This window comes from Nelumbo nucifera, chromosome 2, assembly GCF_055504915.1.
Source record: "Nelumbo nucifera cultivar China Antique chromosome 2, China Antique-T2T, whole genome shotgun sequence".
Lineage (NCBI taxonomy): Eukaryota > Viridiplantae > Streptophyta > Magnoliopsida > Proteales > Nelumbonaceae > Nelumbo > Nelumbo nucifera.
In genome coordinates, this window is record NC_142650.1 from 32,944,366 (window position 1) to 32,969,013 (window position 24,648).

At 35.7% G+C, this 24,648-nt stretch overlaps 1 protein-coding gene across 1 annotated transcript; it reads right to left on the reverse strand.

The window, feature by feature from the left end:
* Positions 1 to 699: 699 nt before the first annotated feature.
* On the reverse strand, positions 700 to 18,478 carry LOC104603277 (Pentatricopeptide repeat (PPR) superfamily protein). The gene is made up of 13 exons (XM_010267273.3): positions 18,034 to 18,478; positions 17,798 to 17,933; positions 17,507 to 17,669; positions 16,529 to 16,594; positions 16,301 to 16,398; positions 15,581 to 15,698; positions 15,265 to 15,471; positions 14,056 to 14,132; positions 7,771 to 7,864; positions 5,204 to 5,269; positions 5,042 to 5,119; positions 4,796 to 4,897; positions 700 to 1,004 (listed from the first exon to the last, which is right to left on the reverse strand). Exons 1-13 carry the CDS (start codon positions 18,056 to 18,058, stop codon positions 909 to 911), a joined length of 1,326 nt encoding a protein of 441 aa, XP_010265575.1. The 5' UTR covers positions 18,059 to 18,478; the 3' UTR covers positions 700 to 908.
* Between the last annotated feature and the right edge of the window lie 6,170 nt (positions 18,479 to 24,648).

The following is a 24,648-nucleotide window of genomic DNA, read 5'->3' on the forward strand; positions in this document are numbered from 1 at the left end:
TAGTTACAAGAACAAACCTTGAAAATGTAGTTTTCTAAATTAGGAATAGGATTCCCCAATAAAAGTAAAGAAATTTTTGAAATTTCGCCCAACAATATATATCATCCATATGATAGATCACCCATCCCTTCAGGGCAAAGGTACTTGTTTATCAATTAAAAACATTAGTTCTTCCTATCTACATTCTACTACTGCCTCTTTTAAGCTCAACAATATATATTATATGTTCCTTTTATTACTAAGAACTTACTCTCCACTGGGCAATTATGTACTACGCTCTCATTTGAATTTGATGCTCATGGATATGTTGTTAAGGACAAAGCTTCATGGAAACGTCTACTAGTACTTCGAGGGGAGTTGCCTTGGTGGGTGAACGTACTTATTTATAAACAAACGTACTGCCATGGTAGGGAGTTGTCTTTTATGTTTTATCTGTTAGACTTAACCTTGGAAAGTTCAACAAGGTGACCAGTCCATGAAAACAGAGACCTATAGTAGGTATTTATCATTATAAGTAGTGTTAAGCCTCCAATCAGAAGTTACAGTATTTATTCAAACTCCAAGGTGACCAGTCCATTGTCAGGGAAACAATCCAAGTGGTTTACTACATTGCACCTTCTGTTAGCTTTCTAAATGAGTTCATTATTGTGAACATTCATGACAAGTTAGCTATAATTCCTTTGCGAATACTAGTGAATGTATACGTATAACTGCCTCTGAATTATTTTTTATTAAATCTGGTATTCATTAGCCCAACTGAAGAAACATATCTAATGTGACAACACAAGTGGGGGAGAATAAAATAAAAAGAAAAACTAGGGTAAATTACTGCAGTAATGTAGAATGAAGAACTATGTAGGCATCAAGCAAGTTAATGGGTGAACGGGAACATCATATTTATCTTCCAACTAAGAAAACCTTGCAGGTCCAAATCTAGCACGCAAGTTTTCATACGTCCGAGAGACCAATAAGAGTCTTGGATCATCTGGAGGTATCTCACGATCCTGAAAATTAGTAGTCAAGAAGTTAGGACCTAGGGGCAAAACATGGAACAAGATATGTAAGTTGTGCAAGTGCGATGCCTATACTCAATGACTTGATTCCACACACCTTGCATATAGAGTTATAGAAAGAAAGGAAAGCATCACCATTCTGGCCTAAGAGGCTAAGAGAAAACAAATATGGACCTGTTTTTTTCTTTTTTTGAGAAAGAAAGGAAAGCATCACCTTGATTCTAATGCCTTATTTTTTTCTTTTTTTGAGAAGTTGAAGTATTCAATTAGTATCAGAAAATAAGAGAACAAATATGGACCTGTACATTTTTATAGGTACTGTACATCAATCTGTAGCAAGAGAAAACAAAATGTTTCTACACAAAAACAAATTTTCAAATTAAACTGTCATATACCATCCATCATTCTAATTCTAGATATCTGTTGAATTTTGCATTGAAAAAATTCCATTCCTAACTTTGGTTTTGAATTTTCTATATTTCCATTCCGTCCTTCCACAGAGAATTTGTACTAATCAAATCAACAATTTAACCCAAACAAAAAACAATTTAATGCAAAACCTTTTTTAGGCCCTCTCAACCCTTTCCTTTCTTACAAAAATAAATAAATAACACTTTCCTTTAGTCCTAAAATTATTCCTAAACCCTTCTTACCCCATCAGCCATCAGTACCCTCCTAGAGTCATCCTTAGATCATTATGGTCATGCAACACTCCCCCATTGACTTGGAAAAAAAAAATCTTCTGGAGTATTCAATCCTCCATTGGCCTCCTACCACAGAGTTCCAGGCCCTCCAGGGTTTCCAGGGAGGGAAACTGGCCTCATTATGGACACAGAATCTAGCAGAGGTAACAAATCTTCTAATAAGGATTAGATTACATTGAGACTATGTCTTCCATTCTTGTCCAGAGAGGGAGAGACTAAAAGTGCAATAAAATAATGTGGAAGGATTGGTAATGGACCATAGAAAGTGGATCACTTTCTTAACAAGATATTAGAGACAATATTTTCAATTTGCATGTCCAAATCCATTGGAATCTTAAAGAATTAAGCTCAATTGCATATGGCTGCTACATCAGATGTGGAACAGGTATTTTTGTATATAAAAACAGATTTGGACCAGATGAGCATGCATGCTTTCTTGTTTCCTTTTTATTTTTTACAAAGCACTGTGCATTCTCCCATGTCATTACCTTTTTTGGTGCAAAAGAGAATATATCAATTCTTTTTAATACATGTATACATAAAAAGAGAGACACAATTGTTTAAAAATCGATATAGTTCCATGAAAAATTTTCATTTCTATGGGTACTAACATAAATTATTACTAGAATGTATCTCCACATATTCCATCTACTGTACTTTAAATTAATTCATATGGTTCCAAGAAGTTTATATAATTAAATGTACATAAATATCATAGAGATAGTTTGTTTTAATATGATTTTTCCTCTTTAAATGAATTTGTTTTCAAGTTTACCATTATAGATGATTCTGACGATTCTTTCTTTCTTATTTTCTACATTGAAATATTTATAACTATAAATAAGTTAATTAAATATAGTTGATGCTTAATATCTTTAAAACCTTATATCAGGAGAAATTGTATAACACCATAAGAATTGTATTCCTACACGAATAAAAACTTTTACATTAAATAAAATATTTATAAAATAATACTTACAACCTAAAATATCAACAAGTTTTTTCCTTGTAATATGATATGTATAGTAATATAATAATTTTTTTAACCTTCAAATTTATTCTAAGTGAAGAAGAGACTAACTTGAAATGATTTAATTACTTTAAGAGCATAATTTTAACACTTAACAGTGATATAATTTTTTAGAAAAGCATAACATTTTAGAATTTCAAAACTATTAACATATATCTACAAAGATTAATATTTTCGAGAAACTTTTGCACAAAAGAAAAATTTGCTGAATTGACAAAATCAGTAATGCTCAGAAAATAATGACCAAATGAAAAAAAAAAACATTTTTGGAGAAAGTTGCTCCTTTCTTTCTCGTTGTCTTTCTCGAAAGTTGCTTCTTTCTTTCTCATTGTCTTTCTCAAGAATTGTTTCTTTTAATCATTGTTCCTATGCTCCTTATCATCACATGAGGGTAAGAGGGAATAAAAGTAAGGGTTTGGCTAGTATTTTTTCCAATGAACATCTATTGGGATTGGAGAGAATGAGATGAATTTTAGAGATGAAGATGCATCAAGGGAAGGAGAGGGGAAGGGTGAGGGTGGAAACAATGCGGAAGTGGATGATTATCCCTTCTCACACCAAGTCATCTTCTTCTGTGAGCCAAAACCCTAGGAAATACACCAAGATTTGGATCAAATCCAACCTCTACTTGTCTCTAAGCTCAGTCATGGGTCTGAACATGGAACCTTAACTTTACCAGAGCTGTGGTTGAAAAGACGGTTCAGATCATTCCAAGAAAATCACCATTGCAAAGCTCCTCGATGACTACAATCTCCTAGGGCTGTCAATGGGTCGTTCTACTTGACCAAACCGAACCGAACTGAACCAATCTGGTTAAGTCATTTTATCCAGACTAATAATTGGGGTGGTTCTAGTTCTTGTTTGTTCTGAATCAACTCAGACCCAAACCGACTATTTTGTTAATAATATATAAAGGTTTTCTAGTTTTTCTCGTAATTTTTATTATATTTTATGTCTAATATATGAGACATTAGATAATTTTGGTTAAAATAGTTGGATTTATTAGAATATAGATAATTTACTATTTTACTGTCAGTTTTATTAAGGTTATATTATCAAAAATCAAGTTTTAAATTGTATTTAGTTATTTACAAAAAAAAAATATATATGTTAGTATAATCAGGTCTAATCAGGTCAGACCCAATTATTCCGATTAAATAATTGGTTTGGGATTGCTACAGGCTGTCCCAAACCAGACCTGACCCATTGACAGCCAGCCCTACAATCTCCTCAACCAGATTGGATCTGGCAGCCTTGGCCTCGCATGGAATAATGGATGTATTGGTCCCCCAGTAAATAGGTATTCTATGAGGCTTGCACTCATGCTGGTATGTGGAAGGCCATGGAAGGCATTTCTTCAATAGAATTCATGTTACTGTTTGCTTCTTCTTTGCAATCAGGAGTTGTTTATGTGGTCGAGACATTGGCTCAGAGAAAAGTGTAATGACCATAACCAGTAACACTAAGCCATTATTTGCTTCAGTCACTAGTTGTTCGGTGTGGCAGATAATATCACTAAGGTGCTCAAAGAACTTGTAGTTAAACTGCAAACTGGGGAGTCTAGTTTAATTTCATACTTTACTGGTCTATTTAAGCTTTTCTTATACGTTACTGTTCTTTTCATTTCTACATACAAGTTGCACATTTGGGAATTCAAATTGGGATCTTCAATTGAGGAATCCAGTGCTGTTTTTTTTTTTCCCTAGAGTGCAAATGAGATTTTTCTTTTTTTTTTCTTTTTGGTTATTTTCTTGCTCCTTAGGCAATGGTAAGGAGCCTAGAGATGAATAGAAGAAAACTTGGTTTTTTCTGTTCATGGATTTGGGCACTATTTACTAAACATCAACATTTTTATCAATTCAGAAAACATTCATTTGTTCTTTCTTTTTTATATTCAACAAGACTTTTTTATATTTCTAATTTTTAAGTGACCAGTAACCAACTTGAGAGAACTTAAAAAATCCTTACACAAAGCAGGCACATTATTGAAACATATCCTTTTGACAAAGCATTAGATCCTGGTTAGCTGAAATGAGAAGGATGCTTGCCTTTAAACCATTGTAATAGGCTTCAACAGCAGGAAGAGAGACATTGATTTTTCGAGTTTGCATCAAGTCCCAAATGTAATTGGCTGTAGTATATCCACCCGTCTGCACAAAATTATTAAAACCTTAATCATATAATTGAACAAAGGCAATCCATTACATTTATTGACAGGAAAAGAAAGGAAAATATGGTAATAATATGGCTTTATAAAGGATATCCAGTAAATAAAGAAAAATCATTTGTCCCACCTTTTCTCCTGAGGCTGCAAGGAGTAGTTCATTTCCTATCTTTGTGTTCAAGAAAAAGCCTCTGGAGTTCATTTTTTCCTGTATGACAAAATATGGCAATATGAAAATTGTCCTAATATCAAGCAACCTATCTAGACCAACTATCAAAAGAATCAATTATACCAGAGTGTCCTGTGCAAGTTGCATCCCTCTTGGAGTATATCCAACCATGGCTCCATCCACTAGTGTCTACAGCCAGGCAAATTCAAGATTAGCATTTATCTTTTGACTTGTATTGTGATAAGCCATAAATAAGGTGAAAAAATAGTTAAAATGCAAGTCATATATGCTTGCATTTTGTTATGTTCATGCTGTTGTTTTAAATTAGATTTTTGAGGTTGAAGTATTGGCAGTTGTGGAAAGGGTTGGCAAAGCAAGGGAATTACGTGTGCAAAAGCTGAGAATCCATTGGGTCCAAAGGACGGCTGACAGCATGGCTGATGCTTTGGCAAATCAAGGGGTTGGGAGATATCAATTTTTTTGGGCTCATTTGTAATTCTTGATCTTGGAGATAAGCTATTATATTTCCAAGCGTATTGTATTCCTCTTATTTCTTTAATTAATGAAAGTTTCAGTAATTGACAAAAAATGAAATATGATAAGATGATGGTATATAGAATAGAAAAACGCATAAAATAAAAGAAGGAAGTGGAGTTCTTTCAAGTTTCAAGTTATCTTCCAGGTTCCAACTAATGGTATGTTGGTATGGAGCTGCCACAAAAAATGAAATTTCATAAATGTTCAATTCATAGTTGTCAAGGTGACGCCTAGGCGACTAGGCGCTTTTCAAGGAGTGCCTTGCCCAAACGCCAAGAAAAAATGTGTTAGGCACATGCTGAGGGGACTGAAACACGTATATAGTATACAATATTTATTAAATAAAAATAAATATAAAATATATAATATTTTATTGGTTGGTTTTAGTTTTTATAATAGGACATGTTGTATGTTATCATGTTTTTGTTACGAGGAAAGTAAAAACAAAATAATCTCAAGGGTTTCACTTTGACAAAAGAATTGAATGAGGAAGAGGAGAGAACAACAGCCCTCCATCGTTCCGACACAATCCTCTAAGTCAAGGTGAGTTAATCAGTTTTCTCCTTCGTTTTGTTCTCTTTTTCCACTGGTTTAAAACAGTGGTTACGCCCTATTGTTCTCCTCTTCCTTTTTGATGGACTAAAACCATTCTTCTTTCCTGGCTTGAATCATATTATTGGACTAAAACAGGGGCTCCACCCCCTTCTTTTGTTCTTAAATTTCTTGTGTGTTTTCAGCTCTTTTTCCCTCATTATTGGTGTCTGAAATTCTTCATATTCTTCTTTTATTTTAGTTGTTTTTTCACCAGCTTTTCCTAGAACAGGGTCTCCGCACCCTTCTTTTGATCTTAGCTTCTTGCATTTTTCAGCCCTTTTTTTGTTCTCATCATTGGTGTCTGAAACAGGAACAGAGCCCCTTGATTTATTCTTCATATTTTTTCTTTTATTTTAATATTTTCACCTTCTCTTCTGGGTCTAGAACAGGGGCTCCGCCCCTTACTTTTCTTCATTTTCTTCTTTTATTTTAGTAATTGTTCTCATCAAGCAACACTGCAAGAAACACAAGCACAAAAGTAAGTGCAGAGTACATAAAACCAAAAAAATTAGTTCAGAAGGGGTAGAAATCCATCGGCTTCTTATTTTTAATTTCCATTGCCTAGGCGAGGGCTAGGCACCTGGGCGCCCCATGGTCGCCTAGCCTCGCCTTGGCGCCTTGAAAACTACAGTTCAATTCCATTCTTTTCTTGCATAAATTTAGTCTATATTAACTTAATTATGAGATTGTATCAATATCTTAAATTTAGAACATATCTTTTTTTTTATCAACTAGTCTGGTCAGCGCCTAGGAACCGACTAGTCATTGCATAAACAGGAGAGGCCAAAACATTGATTTCGGGTGAAGTGCCTTTCATCAGCATCATTAACACTACAATCAGACCAATCTTTATGACAATACAGAAATACGTTTCAAAGTTTAAAACTTTTTTTTTTTTGATAATTGTTTCAAAGTTTAAAACTTTAAAGATTTGGATTTGCTTCTGCATCAAGAACACATATTCTCACCAAGATCTTCCCTGTTCAGATCTGTGAAATCAGAAAGATGAACAGAATAACTGGAGCATCTAGGACTGTATTAAGCAGAATGGCCTGTAAACCTTCTGAACCAACTAACCAAGTAGGCCTACCAAAGGGAATGTTGATAGACCTCATATTCACATTTTAGTTGGCCTGGGACAGGTCCCAGGTCTATCTAAATTCAGCCCAATAAGGACCCAAACTGAATGGAAATATGTGTGTCTATGTATGTAAGACAAAGATGCCTTGGTCTTGTCAAATGTAACTGTCAACCAGATTTGGAAGTCTTCTGGTTTATCTTTAGTTATGTAAACATAACATGTAATGTAAAGATGAAATCGGTAGGTTAGTTAATGATTTTTAACAAGAACATCTGTATGTTACACAATAAAATAAAATAAGCAAGCTTATTACCTGCATAATGTATATATGTACAGGAGGATTATCACATTGGTCTAAATTATAGGTTATAATCAGGGCTTCTTGTGCCAGACGTGATAAGTCCAATTGAACCCAAACCAACAAATTCACAGGCCAAGAAAGAAGCACTAGCTTCAATTTGAAATTATCACAACTTACAGCAAATAATTCCACTGCAGGTGGCTTTCCTGAACTTAGGTAATCATCAAAAGTCTTCACCCCACGGTCAATGTCCCCAGAATGAAGATAGCACCTGTTTGAATGGTAATTAACCAGTAGAAAAAGCCAGCTAGTTCCAACATCCAGATCACCAAATTTACACACCAAGAAAGAAAAACCAGGGAAGCCAGAAAATAATGTTACAAACAGTAAAACCGACAAGAGAACTATAGCTGGTAGCAAGGAAAGGCCGGCACAAAATGCAGTCTAGTAATATTGTTAAAGATAAATTTACAGAACATCGGCTTCAGATTCTTGCAATGCTCAGCACACCACCAAGGCGGACAAATGAATGGCCATCTTACATGTCTTGACCACAACAGCAACTTGCTAATATAAACTATCAAAGTTGTCATGACACCATGGGATTATGATAAAGCAACAAATCTAGATAGAATATGACCAGTTTCTTTGACTGCAGAAGTGAAGAGTAGAATGAGCAGTGAGTATAACTATTGAAAATAACATGTGCTCAAAAAACAATTCTCCCAAGTCCCAACTGAAGCATTGTCATTGATATCAAGGTTCAATGTATTGATAATTATTGGTGCATACCATACAATACGTATAGATTTTAAGGGTCAATGATAAGCATTATCTCAAGACTTTCGACTTTTACAATGTTTCAATTATGAATAAACAGTCCACAGTATGTGTATTAAAATTTTCAAAACAAAACAATATATAGAGGTGAGAGTTTCAATGGTTCCAAACTCTCAATACACAACTTAATCGTATTAAAGTGTCAATACTTTGAACCTTGATTGATATGAATGTAACATTAGAAAAAGTTGCCCCAAAATATTGAAGTCTCAAAAAAGTTTAGCTAAAGCCTAATTGTATGCCATATTAGGATAGGCTATGTTACAGGTTAACATATACCAACCTACTTCTGTTTAACCTCTTCGTAGGGGTAGTTCAGACAACCCCAGAAATTTTACATAATTGTAAATGCTAAGTTTAATAGTTCAGACTACTGACTACCCAAACAACCATCTTGCAATTTCTGTTTTCTCACTATTTCTACTGATTATGTGCTTGAATTCTGAAAGTTCAGTATGGCTTTGATAAAAATTATATAGGAAATATAACAACAGATTGAACAGGGCTGAACTACTGCTAAGGCTGTGTTTGGTTGCAATGCAAATAAATTTGCACTGATGCAAAATCATGACAGTGCAAATGATTTGAGTGTAAATTCTGACCTATTTTTGTTTCAAATTTTAGCTTACTTTCTTTGATTGCAGGGCAAATGAAGTAAATTAAGGCATAAAGCAGAATAAAGTAAAATCCAAAACAAAATTAAACAAGAATTTGCATTTTTTACATTTGCACTCCCATGCATTTGTACTAGTGCAAATAAATTTGCACTGCAATCAAATACAGCCTAATAGATTGATAAAAGAACATCTAGTGCAAGGTAAAGAGGGCAGATCAAATGGAATCAAGGATAAGGGACTATGGTTTGTTATAAATAAACAAAATAACAAATTGAAAATTCATATTATGGTTTTGAGTCAAAAGAGAAGGAACTATGAATCAATACCTAGATCTAAATGGATTAGATTAAACAGAATTACTTTTAACCTTTCTTAGGGCTGCAAACAGATTGAATCAAATTGGATATACCTGGATCAAAATCAGTGTTTAGAAAACCGGACCGGACCAGATGGTCAGACTGGTTGAACCGTGACCGAGGAGCTTGGCCAGTTCGGTCTTACCCCAATAACCGCTTTCATTAAAAAACCGGTCAAAACCGGCTGACCAACCAGTTTAACCAGAAAACCGGTGAACTGGTCTCAATCAGTGTTTTAAAAGCACAAGGCACAAAAAGGCACAAGGGCCAATTTGCACCCGAGGTGAGAGACGCAAGGCGAGGTGCGCGCCTTTTTGAAGCAAGGTGCAAAAATACAAAAAAATGCTAAAAAAAAATTTAAAAGTCAGAAAATTCAAAAAATGCAAAAATAAAAAATAGTAAACATAATATTAATAAGGAATATAAACTTAAATTTTAAAATTAATGGTTTAAAAAACCTATTTTCTAAAATTAAAATACATAAACATAACATGTAAAGCATATTCAAATGAAAATTTAAAATAAAATCAAACATATAAAACATTTTAAAGCATGCAAAGGCCACGATCTTTTTTTTTCCTCAATTGCATTACTTCAAGTAGCTAATGTGATGTAAAGCATATTACATTCTTGATTCTACGAGTCGACTTTGTGCCATGCCCCTCAAGGCAAGCCCAAACAAGTCCATGTATGGGTCTTAAATTCTTAATTCTCACACAAAAAATAATGATTTTATATATATTTTAGGTATATTTATGTATATTATATGTTTTTTATATATATTTTATATTTTCTATATATTATAAATTAATAAATATGCATTCTATAATATATATATTTATAATATATAATATATTATTTATTATTTAAAATATAATATTATATATATTTGATTTTTTATTATATCATTATATATTTTTTATAATATAGTGTAAATATAAAAAAACCAAACCAGTTAACCGATCGGCTTCAATTCGGTTTCGGTTACTGGTTTTCCAAAAACCGATGATACCAGTTTAGTTCCAAAAATAAACCATGAGCACCTCCTATCCTTCACCAATTGAAAATTTAAAATGCGTTTAATAAGATTTGAACCCATGACCTCTTACTTTCATTCATTACTTAATTACCATTAGTCCACCTATTAACTTGTTTAAATTAATGACTCTTTATTGTACATATTATTTTATTATGCATGTATTTTAAAGAAAATGTAAATTAAGAGACTTGAACCCTAGTCATTTGCTTTAAAAATTAATGAACTTGCCATCCATACACCATCTTAGGTATATTAAAAGTTGTAAAATATATTATATATAGTATTTATATGACCTATAGTATATATATATATGTAATGCCATGTCATCATGGTTCGACCCCGGTTGAACCTTTGACCCATGAACCTCCCCCTTCTCCAGTTCTGTCTGGTCCGGTTCTCTGAACATTGATCAAAATATTTCTGATAAAATGTTAAGTATTCATTTTCTATGGCAAAAGATGTACAGTTTGTAGTCAGAAGCCATATACCTAGATCCAAATATGATTAATTAATATCCAGATTTCAATGATCCAATCAAATCTTATCCATGGGATTTAGAAATGGATCTGGAATTTAAGTCGGATTGATTTCAGATATTAAATTTCATTAACAAATTAAGCTAAAAATGATCAAAATTTTATATATTACTAATACATTTTTATGGGCATTAAGGCATTTCAATGAACTAAAAATGGCTGATAATGTATTGCATGAATAAAAATTGAGAATAACTTCTATGAGACTTGAAGTCTTTAATAAACAGACAACATTCAAATCAACATTACTAAAAGATGCAATATAATTTTTCATGTAGAATTGTAGATATAAGCATATTGGGTCATACTGGATTAGAAAGGAATGGATCTGTATTCTATCTAGTTATAAACAGATCAAATTCCAATCATCATTAAGGCTGTGTTTGGTTTGAAGGAAAAAGTAGGGAAAGGAAGGGAAAGATAAGGAAACCTTTACAAATCTTGTATAGGTTTCCCTACCTTTCCCTTCCTTACCTTTTCTTTCAAACCATAGCCTAAATGAATCAGATTCAAATTTGAATTGCAAGCTGTACTACAAGGTTTAAAGATCTGCAAGAGGTTAAACCTGGTAAATATAGTGGTTCAAGGAGACTCTAAAATTATAATACTCAATGCACATGGCAACATCAACATACCTTGAGATAAGCAAAGCAATTGGCTAGAGAAATAAGAGTGGTTTGGACGCATAGAGCTGCAAACAATGTTGCTGAAATCGGGGCTATAATGTAACTGAAATCGGTTTGTAAGAACAGTAGCACCAGGTAGCAGTAAACACAGTAAAAGATGAGAGAAACTCCTGATCATGTTTCACATCTTCCAAAACTAAGGTTTTCATACCACGAACTCACAGCAATTCCAAACTAGTAGTCTAGAAGGTTTATTGACCACACCTGTTAGAAGTGATCTGTTACAGCTGAAGAGTATAGAAGAGCTAGGGGAAGAAAGTAAAAAGGACTTGGATGGATGTAGTAAGAAATGATTTACACGCTCATAATTTAATGATGAATGTGGCATTGAACAGAATGGAATGGCTAAACAGGATTCATGCCTCATATAGCTAGGACAAGGCTTAGATGATGATGAAGTCTAGAAGGTTTATTTGGGATCTTATCTATTCGTCCTACATGACACAAGAAAGCCAATGCATTTTTTTTTCTTTTGATAAATAAGAAAGCCAATGCATTACTCAAAACTACCTGCTAATGTAGGATGACGGCTCCAATACCAAATGATGTAGAATGACTATGGTGGGTTGACCAAATTTTCTGTATTTTTTATTTGTTTATTTTTGTATTTTTGTTATTTAATTGTGGCATCCCCGGTTAGCTCATTTGACCCAAACAGTTTAACCATTGACCCACCACTAGGATAGGGAAGTGGTTCTATTTCTAGGTTGAATAAGTACCCACAACACAACTCATTAGGTCTATCTAGTGGATGATTCAACCCACAGTAACATGGACCAATCCACAGTAATACAGTGATCGGTCCACACTATCTTGCAATTTCTCATCCACATGTAAATATTGTGGGTCAGTCCACAACACAATATATCCAAACATTCTTATAAAGTTTTGCCATAAGTGACCAAGATTTTTTTGCTGACAAGGCATCCCCATCCACACCACGGTACAGGATGCTTACAAAAGTGTGGTGTGGTTTCAACAACACCAAAGGGGGGTCCAGTGGATTAATCCACACCATGCAATTTCTCATCCACAATACAGAACACTCCCTAAATAGGCGGATTTGGCCAGTTGGCCAAGTAATGAATGGGGTGGGGGTGGGGAGTTACATGGATTGGGTCAGGAATTGCCACCCCTACAACAATGGTTTATGACAGAATAACTCGTGATATCTACTTCAAAGAAAAAGACCCAATAGTTGTTTGTGTCCTCACTGGTGTGCTCTCTGTAAAGCTGATGGTGAGTGTAAATACCATTTACTAATTGCCTGTCGGTTTACTAAAGTCATTTAGGAATGGTGTACTTCTTTGTTTGGGTGAAGGTGGACCACCCCCTTGAATGTGCAAAGTTTATTCAGTTCCATGCCGAGTTGGCCAACAAAAAGGGCCAAGATTATGTGGAGATGTATGAGGGTTGCAGTTTGTTGGACTGTTTGGGAGGAGAGAAACTCATGGATCTTCTCAGAAAAGGAGAGAAGCTTGGAAATAATATTAGAGATCATCCATATTAGGGTGATACATTGGCTGAAAACTTTGGCATTGTTTGCAGAATTCTCAGTAGATGAGATGCTAAAAAACTGGAAAGAGATTGCAGAATTAGCTTCAGCTAAGAAGGCATCAAACTCTTATTGGATTCCTCCACCTCATGGCTTTATTAAACTGAATTTTGATGGCAGCAGATAATCCAGGGCCATCCGGAATAGGGGGAGCAATAAGAGATGAACATGGGAGTCTGTTAGCTATGTTTTCTGGACCAATAGGGGAAGGAGATTCCTTGAGGGGTGAGATACTTGCAGCTCTTGAAGGGGTACAAAGAATCAAGGAGATGCAATTTAGTAATCTGATCATATAAGGAGACTCTGAAGTTGTGGTGAACTGGTTAAAAGAGGATAACTCTAGGATATGGAATTACAGCAATGAAAAGAGAAAATTTAAGTGACTGACTAAAGATATTGAAATTCAGTACAAATGGATAAAGAGAAGTGCAAACTCACTGGCAGATGGTCTAGCTAGGCAAGGGGTGAACAGAAACTCTATATTTTGGGCCGTATTGTAATTGTATTTTGGTGTTCAATGATTGTTCTAGGGAGCTAAGATTGTTTAGCCCCCTTGCTTTGTAAATTTCTTAATCTTAATTAATACATTTCACAGTTATTGATCAAAAGAAAAAAAAAAAAAAAAAACTCATGATATCTTCATTCTTCAATATCAAATCATAGAAGAAAACTCTTCAGCATCAAGTCCAAAAATAGATAAATAAAGCAAGGAAAACCATGGTCGCAACAATACAACAGAAAGACCTAAAATTACAAGGATTTTACACTCATCCAATACAATTCCATGCATATAATTTATTGAATACTATGAAATCTGTAACTAAATCAATTACCTCATAGTTTGTATCACAATGAAGACATCTGGAGTTTTATTATCCTTCTTAAGCATCTCTAAAAGTGTTTCCAATGCCTACAATTATGAACAAAGGTTAAAGTTAGTGTGGATAGAAACACCACAGGAAAAAAGAGACTTATTTGATATAACAAGAAATATTCCTAAGTATTCAACAATCATAGCCATGAAACATCAAATTTCAACAAAAGAATTTTCCCCATTTATTTCAGGATGCCATTTCATTAAAAACTTCTATTTTGTTCTTTTCTTTCATTGCACTAGTGTTCACATGTTATGCGCTTGTGTAAGATTGAAGGGTAAAAACAAACAACTTGTATGAATTAACTTTTTGTGGCTTGCACAGAAACCAAGGCAGGTATCGGCTTTGTATTGTATAGATGTGTTGCACCAAAGCATATTGTGTGAATGAGCACTTGCAACCAGAATAGATGTAACACTTTTGTCTTTTTTTGTTTCTTTTCTCAATTATCCGTCTATTAAGTACACATGAGAGAATTGTACCATAACAATGAGGGAGCTTGGGTGCTATGAATGTACAAAGGTTGCCCAAACATCATTTTTGTCAATGTTTACATATCATTATTGACACTTTGAAACTTTTTAAAGTAAAGTATAATTGTATTAAGTATCAAAAAAGTGCATACAAAATGGTTTTGTAGAAAGAGTTTCTGTACATATAATTGATACTATGAAATTCATAAAAGAAAACCTCTTGATATGCATAGAAATCCCTAAATTACTCAATAATGGTGAGTTTGCATGAACCATACAAAATGACCATAACCAGTGGAAAGCCAAGCATTCTTTCAGCTTCACTTCACAAACCATAGAGCAGGCTCAGAACAACAACTTTCTCATTAAATACCCAAAATGGTGGCAGAAGTTATTAACTATATTATACACTATTTTACCTACTGAACAAAGGTAGCGCTCCCATTTGAAGTTGTTACACTTTAAGGTCAGTAATGTTTTCATGTACAAAATTATATGAAAATAATACAGGATTTCACATCATCTCATCATCTATACAAATAAGTGCATCTGTCTATACATGAAACCAGAAGATTACTGTGACACTACCAGAACAGGAATAAACAATCAAACGTAGATGAATGGTTTTTTTGTATGTCAAAATTCCATATGAGCCTAGGTTAAAGATTAAAAATATCATTGTGCAAATCAATACCTCTGTACTCTTAAGTTCTGCACAAGCATGAAATGCAACATGATAAACCGTCAATTGCCTATTAAGGAATCCACGCCTGTGAACATATTCAGCAGTTGAGGTGTTATAAAGCTCTTCTTCAGAAACTCCCATCATCACATTTTCTGCAATATCACTTGAAGCTTCAACTGATGACCAGCCTTTCGACTGCTCAACAAGCTCAATTATCTTTTGCATGAAGGCAAAAAAAAAAAAAAATGTTAGACAGAACAAATACTTCTAACAATTGAATGTAAGACACATTAAGTAGGACAACTAACAATAAATGCCAAAGTACCTTTTTAGGTGTATCATCTGTTATAGGTGTCTTGTTCCTATGTGCAGCTATTAATCCGGCATAGCAAAACTTGTTCAAACCAAGACCAGCTGCAGTCATATCACGGACAATTGCATACCTGGAAATTGAAAGAACCAACTAGTTGGTAAGGGCGTTAGTACAATCTGATGGTTGACAAATCATCACCTAGTTACAAGAACCAACTAGTTCATAAGGGCATTCAAATGAATATATTAATCAAAACTTTCAGCTTGACATAACAACAGAAAAATAGGAAAACCAGCCTCCTTTTTTAGGTCCATTAGTTGGAATAAGGTGATACACCCTGAATTCTTCTTCATGGCACTTCACTATCAGTGAAACTAAGAACAAGGATAGAACTTATTTTGCTTCCAAGTATGACCAATATAACTGTAAAAGTAAAAGACTACATCATATGAAGCTTTAAAGATGCTACCTTGGTCAATCTATGATATTTATCAAATAAATTTTGGTGATTTAGAGGTAACAATTCTTTATCTGAAGACTACACAAGTCACCTGGGCAGTGGATGGTGGGTAGGTTGGGAATTAGTGCATTTCATGGGTCAATATCCACTAGGAGTCATGTACTATGTAGTTTTTTTATTTGATTGGTGACAATGTACTATGTAGTTAGTGAGTCACCAAATCTGACATCCACAATCAAAAGAGTGTGTTTAGCCATGAAAAAATAGCATACACTTGATCTAGTCGGCCAGCTGCTGCACACGCATTGAGTAGACAAATGTATGTTTGCCCATTTGGTTTCACCTCATTTTTCTTCATCTCTTCCAAAATCTTCAACACAGAGTTTAAAAACAAATTAAAAACACCAAAATACTCAAAAATATTTGGGATTTCAAGCATTAAACAGTAAAAAAAGAGGTAAAATAAAATGGCATATGAATAAAACCTAAAGTACACTCACATGGATTGCAGGGTCAGAATTCTTGCATTTTCCACAGGTTGAAATCAAGAAATTGTACAAAGCAACCTACAACATAAATACTAACCGTCATTGTGGTCATGTACTGAAAAACACATAAAGTTTAGATACAAAGAAATACTCAAAGTGGAACAGAAAAGCATCAATAACTTTAGAAAAAAGTTCATGAGGAATTTCAGAAAGGATTAAATTTATCATCACAAACGTAAAGGATAGTAGTTACAATCAGGATTTAACACTTTCACTGGTCTAAAAAGAGAAAAATGAGGCATATCTTACTCCCACATGCTTACTTCCCAGGTGTTATCTATGAGTTTGACTTAATTGACCACCCTTCTGCAAGAATCAAACTTTTACCAAAAGCCACCTGCTCCTGAGGATTTACAATTTTAGCTACACACTTATGACTAAAATTGTGTGTTAAGGTAAAATCTCAGGATGAGGACTTGAGTCTGAGAGTGACCACTTTGTTCAAAAAACAGCAGAGGTCAGGTCTGTATCCAGTCCACCTCTCCCATAATCATTGATAGCCAGGACCAGAATTGGCTAATAGTCTTCATGTTATGATTGAAATTACACGGATAGACAGGACCAGCATCGTGAAGAACCTTACATGTTTCTAGCAAGTAAAAATTCTGGATAGTCCAACCCACGCTTCAGTTATACATGACGAGTTCTACAGGTTCAAGGCCAGTTGCCCTTGCCCCACCCATGCTCAATCTATACAAATTTTGTCAACAAAGAGAATGACCACCTCTTACAGATAGTTGGTGCCGAGATACAAATCAAAGGCTGTAGATAATACTTCAAACACTAATTTTTTAGGGATACTTAAATTTAAGCTCCAAACTGTCACCAATTCAATTTACCAGAAAACAATTGGGAAATATGATTACTCTGCATACTATAGCACATCTGAATTGATTGTTAATACAATATCAATTGAAGATTAATACTTACATCGGGCAACAGACCCATCGCCTTCATCTCGTCTCTGAAAAAGAAAGCATCTTGCAAGCGAGCTCCCTTCATTGTCCCGACAATCAGAGAATGGAATGTATCTCTTGTGGGTTGGATTCCATCGAGCATCATGTCGTCATAGACATCTCTGAGCAAGTAATGCCTAAACCAAAACAACATGAAGATCGAATAGAAATGTTTAAAACCCAGAAAGGCAGGAACAAAGAGGTTGAAGAAGAAGAAGAAGAAGAAGAGAATAGGAGCAAATAAGAGCAAGTGAATGCGCGTGACCTTCGCTGAGCAGTGAGAGAACCCACAACGGTATTATACTCTGAAACATTGTTGGCGTAATTTCTCTTGGCATATTCTTCAGTCGTAGTAGCGAAGGGGCGGAGACCCAGAACTCGTACCAACGCTCGGCGGTGCCCTGAGGAGAGATTAGCATGAAGAGATCAAAAACATGAAAGCTGGAACTGAATGGCAAGTTCTGCCTCGAATGGAAACGAGATGGGTTGATAGAGAAATACCAGAAATGGCTTGTATGAACTTCATGACCGAAGAAAAGAGAAACGAAGCAGGAAGAGAAGATGGGCAAGAGAGGGTCTTCAAGCTTCAGTTGATCAGTGATCCTTCATTTCGGTTTTAGAGACACAAAAACAAAACCCTGTGTCTTGTATTGAAGGGTTTAGAGTTCTGAAAGCAAGTAGGAGCATGGTTGTGCCGCCGGGTGCACTAGTCATGGCTGCAAGAAGACCCACAGTCAATTGATCTGAACCGTTGAATTCTTTTGGCTGGGCCCTACTAAAATAGAGATCAGAAATCAAAAGGAGTTTATTTATGCAACTCTATCTTTCACGGGCCCGTTAAGCCCGTTTGATGAGCCCGGATCTCCTGGAATCCGGCCATACATCGGGAATATCTGCAGTACAGGTTAACCCGTTTGGGAGGGTTGAGTTTAAAATTCAATAAGCTGAGGGTTCAGCTGCTTTAGGGTGCATGTGAATCTCCCGCCCCACAGCCGCGGCGGTAAGGGTTCAGCTGCTTTTGCTCCGAAAAGATTATCTAAGGAGGCTCAAGGGGACAGCCCAAAAATTCATGACTGTACTGACAGCCAATTTAGGCTATCCAAAATTTTGTTACCATTCTGTGTAGGGCCGCTTTTGTGAGATAGAAGCGCGGCAGCAGCTTATGACTCTTAGAGGTGGGCTCCACGTGAATATTATATAAGCTAATGTTAGATTAAAAACTCAGGGGCCCAAATCAGCTATGGGCCACTGCCCTTTTTTTTTTTTGTATTTAAACGCAACAGTTGGTAGTCACTGTCCGTTTGGCCCAGACAACGGATCCGGTTCGAAGGGTACACCCTTGAATTGTTTTTTGTCAAAAAACTATTGATTTGATCAATAACCCACTGATCCAAGTGGTTGAACCATCAATAAGTTTGACCCGAAAAATGGTTTTTGTCATTTTATGTTTTAAGTTTTTTTAACCCGAATCCACAACATAGTACTTACCTACATGATTTGATGACTTGCTCATGAGATCGAAAACATAAAATAGTGTTGGTTCAAAACACAATACAACAAGTCATACCTACAAGTGGTCGAGGGAAAGCAATAGATGGGTCTTGAACAACATCAAGAAAAATTCTAAAGGATTTGCTTATATACAAATGTAAATTTCATGTTAAACAAGAATGCACGTATTATACAATTTGTATGGTGGTAGAATTCCTACCACACTATAGGATTTGCTTGCATTTATATAGGTTCCATCTATTGCACCAATGCAGTTCAGCATTTTGACACAAAATGGTTTGAATAAATACACCTACACCTTGCATATATGGTTTTGATAAATAATAGAAAAAATAACCAAGGAGCTAACTTCATGGATACTTTGAAGAAAGGGTTAAACTTGGGGTTGGAGCAGATCTGACTTAGGTGGCCCTATGTGATACTTGGCCAACTCAGCTACAGCTTTCAACACTCGGTTAAAATGGCAAACATAGTCTCTCCCGAATGCTGAAGTTGATTAGCAATATCACAGGAGTCATCTTCCTCTTAGCTCTTGATAGATATTTAGGCTCAGTTTGGAAAGAGCACAAATGCAAGTATGTACAGCGTAAATACATAATACATACAAAATATAAGGTTTTACACTCTACACTCCCTTCCAAACTGAACTTTAAGAAAACGTCTCTCCATTCTAAATAAATCAATGTAAAGCATTATAGATGCATTGTGAACCATCCTATAAGGTATCTTGTGCATGTGCCATTTCACATAATACTTACGCACACCCATCACTGCAAGTATGATGGCATCTTATAATAGACATCAATATCACTCTCATCAAAGTCAGAGCCGAATCTGCTCTCTTCATCATACTTAGCTGATGTACTATCAGGTTGATCACTTTCAGTAGTAGAAGGTAAGGTGCAAGGTCACGATGTTCTTCTATGGTTGACTAACAATCCAAAACATATCGAGGTGAGTATGTTCTTCATGCCAAAACCAATTGCATGCTTGTATAAAAAACATACTAAAAAAGTATCAAGCATAATCACACTTGTATCTAAACATATCTAGGATTCATTAACAATGCAAGTCATCATGAAAAATATAGTAGTAATACACATGTAAGAAACAAAACTACCATCATCAGTAACATGTAGTTAAACCATCAATACTAACATGATGTTCAAACATAAAAAGAAGACAAAAAGCTAATAATCCATTCATGTTCTTATCCATGCTACTATAAGAGGTTCCTACGACAAGTTCAAATAGGTTGACTTAAAAACTACTACAATCCAATTTAACATATATATCCAAATGTGTTCCCTAATTCTCTCCATATATCATCCCCATCAGCCATTCCTTCCTACAATTTTGTGAAAGGTTCTCACTCAATGAAAGGAGATAAAAATGGTATAAAAGTGAAAGAAAATTGCGAGAGGACTACAAATCCGAGATTACCTTCGAAAGAAGTTGCCGAAGATGGTGCCGGCGAGAAGACTGTTGGACGGCATGAGAGGAAGGCGATGCTTGGAGTTGCCGCTCTCAACAAAGTTTTCTCACTTTCCCTTCTTAATGCATAAAGAATTTTGAGAACCCGTGTCTCATACCTTTCTTGTTCCATCCCAATGTTTTCCTCAAAACAAATGCATGAAAACTAGAATATTCCCTAAATATTCTTCCCATCCCATCCACTTCTCAGCAACCAAATGGACTGTTAAGGCATGGGGGGCATGGCTCCCCTCTATGGTTCTACCACCTTGGCTCCGTTCCTGTTGGGGATGGCCTTTCGCCAAAGTCCGTAAGCTGTTTTTTCCATAAGGGCTTGTTTAGGAGGATTGAGTGTCCATTTGGGAGGCCTACAAATACCTGGAAGGCCAAAAGTAAATTACAAAGACCCACCTGTACTATGGGGTCTATGACAAAGACCCCCCTGTAATATGGGGTCTGTGACAAAGACCCCCTATACTATAACTGTGAGACAAAGACCTCCTTCCGTTAGCCTTCCATCCAAAAATGCCGTTATAATATTTTTTAATCCTCATACTACCCTTGTAATAACTAGACAAGAAAAACATTGTTCATCTTCTCCGACCTTACGATACTCGATTTCCATCCCTAGTGTATGAAACAACAGAGGCATATTCAAGCTAAGGGTAGGAAAAGCACCTCTTTCTTGCCATATCTATTCGAAGAGCTCGAGAATGATGGATCAAATCTTCCGCTGCCTGAGGATACCGACCCCGCCGGATGTCTTCCACCTCTTTGGCTTCTATTTCATGTATGGCATGCATGGAGAGGGTTGGAGGTCCGACGAATTGGTTAGTGCATTATGCCGGTTTGTACATAACATGGCTACTAAATGTAAGGATTGTAGAGTAACTGTAACGGAGGTAGGGGATTGCGAGTTGCGACACAGTAAGACTTGAAGAAATCCCACATTGGAAATTATTATCCTGCTCTGAAGACTTGTGGTGCATAAAAGCGTTGAGAAAGGAAGATCAACATACTGTAATGGGATGGACAAAAACCCCAACCACAACTACAAGAGGACTCTTCGTCGATCCTAGAGAAGTTTGATTTTTGATGACTATTGAATCCAAAGGGCAAAGGGACCCTACAACTACTACAACCCAACCCCCACTCAGATGTAAAATCTGTGTGCCTGCAGTCCTTCTCCATCCCAAACCCTCCTGGGATGCCTTGCTCTTATTCCTTTCAATTCCACGACATAGAATCTCAAGAGATCTCTCTTTCCATTACTGTGTACATGAAACGGGCTAGGCCAAAGCGTTATAGGTACACATAGAGATGGCTTGAGCATGCCGATAAGAAGGTAGCAAGAGACTATTCTGAGTCCTGTATCTGGGCCAAGGTAGAGGAGCTTTGCCTTGCTACTGCTAGAGGAGAACCTCCTCAAGAAGTGAAACCCATGGTGGTGGAATTAGAGAAATTAATTTCACTTGTAGAAGAAAATAAGCAGTTAAAGGATATGTTTTTGGATGAATCTACCCTTGCCAAGTGGTGGAGAAAGCAAGACCTTGAGATCAGGTTGGTGGCTACCACTATTTCAGGACTCGTGGATGGCAAAGGAAGGATTAGCAGCGGCAATGGGGTCTTCAGGTCGAGACATGATGCCGGCACCGGCTCCGCAAGTGTTGCAGGGGAGAAAGGTTTTAAGAGAAAATGGGCAAAAAAAGAAAATAAAAAAAAGTTTAATGGGGTATTTTGGTAATTTAACTCATTCCATCATCTGACTTAACCGTCAAGGGGGGTTTTTGTCTCATGGTCATAATACAGGAGGGTCTTTGTTGCAAAACAAAGTACAGGGGGGGTCTTTGTCACAGACCCCATAGTACAGGGGGGTCTTTGTCATTTACCCAAAAAAAAACAAAAACAAAATACTCACATTGAGCTAGAAATAGATTGTTTAATAAAGCTAATTTTGGTAGCTTCTTTCAATGTTGAAGCCCTCCCAAACAAGCTCTTAAGCTTTGGTTGATCTTGCATTGGAGAAGCCATTGTGCCTATTTGGGAGGGCTGAAGAGAAGTGGTTTCTCTAGCTTTTCGAAGTGGGCTCACAAAAAACAAATCCGATTATCAAAGACTTTAATATTGATGGGGATTGTTGCCAATTAATCATACATTTATAAACTATGATTACGCTAAGAAAATATGGTTAATTAACTTTGGAGCCTAACCTTCCTAAGCCATCAAAAGATTCTTTGGTCATGGACTGGTGGAGTTAGATATCCGGAGCAAATAGCTTAAACCGAGACCCCCTTGCGAAAGAAAAATGTGTTGTTTTTGTTGGTTTATTTGGAAAAATAGGAATAAGAAATTTTTTTTAATAATAGATCCACCCTCCTATTCTCCTTGACAACGCACTCCAATATTTTTTGGAGATTTAATCTAGTTTTGAAAGTGATGACTAATGAAAACTCATAAAGCTTGGAATCCTATTGTTTGGTCTAATCCAAGGATTGGATCTATCAAGATTAACTTTGATGCCTCCTATAATGTTGAGGGATGGTGCTCCATTGCGTATATTGCTAGGGACCACCTTGGTAGAGTCCTTGACCTTAAAGCCCATAGTATTGGTTTCTTTACAATTAATCTAGCTGAAGCTTGGCCTGCATGGGAAGCTCTCAACATCGCCATCAACTTTAACAACTCTCATATCATCCTCGAAGGCTACTTAAAGTTCGATGTCACTGTTGATCTGCCTTGGAGATTAAAGAATATCATTGAGGAGTGTCATCAAGTTTGTTCTTGCTTAAATTCAGGTATCACATCTCGTCATGTATATCGTGAAGCTAACCAAGCTGCTAATTGGCTGGCTTGTAATGCTATATTTGGTGATTGAGTTAGTTCGAATTGTTTGCCGTGGCCTCTAAATTTTATCTATTTTTGTGATGTTTGGGGACTTGCTACCCTCATCTTGTGTAGCATCTTCCGATCTATCAAAAAAAAATGTGGGGTCTAATGAACAACTTATAAGCTATGTTTGATAAAAACCCTAGAGAGCCTAAATTACCTTCAACCAATCATGTGAACGACTATCCACTTCAATCTCTTTGAATAACTGTCCACTACAATCTTGATGCCACCACTTTTCCAACCATTCATCAACTTTTCTAGCAACATAAATTTTGTTCTCTTTAATGTCACATCCATTGCTAAATTATGATCCCCTATATCATCTCTCACCACTACAATCCATGTCCTTAGTTTTCTCCTAACTCTTCCGACCATCTAAAGTTATCCTTTTTCACATGACTGAACTATGTTAATATGATTCCTTCATTTTATCACCCATCGGAGTTATCACTATATTCCTTTTAAGTTCTTTTTTAATTCTATCCTTCTTAGCTTTCACACTCATTCATCTTCGTGTTTGCATTTCTTCCACCGTTATTTTTTATATGTTGTTTCTTAAACCACATTAATGGCCCTAAACCCGTTTTATAAAATTTTCCTTAAACTGGATGATATTCTAATATTCTATTCACATGCTCTAATTCTATGGCAGCATCCTCCTCATTCTCTCCCATATTATGAACCAGGATAACAACCGAAGTTACAGTGATAAATCTTTTGGTGTCCAATCCAAAGTTCAAAGTATCGATACGTATTGGCCGATACGTATCATGCCGGTGGCTTCCCAATACACCCCTACAGGAGTTGTATCGGGTCAGCCACTGGTTCAAAGAGTAACCGGGCCTTAAATTGACCCCTCTGAACTGATTTCAAAAAAAAAAAATTAAAAAAACAAGTAAAACTAAAAAAAAGCACCAACACAGGCCAATACACCTACCAACGTATCGGCTAGTGTCGATACTTTGAACCTTGGTCCAATCTAAGCACACACTGATTTACATAATTTGAGTATGTGTTTCATACGTTTTATAATGTATCCATATCTATTTGAGCCTTAAAATTTGCATTATGTATTTTAAGATTTATGTGTGTTTTCTTAACATATTTATGTATCTTAGTTTTGCACTGTATTCATGCACCACCAAGGAATAACATATGTGCATATCAATATGACCAATATTCACTTATTAAAATTTTTACTTTTTTTTTCATTTTATAATCATTGGAGGTTTAGATAGAGGG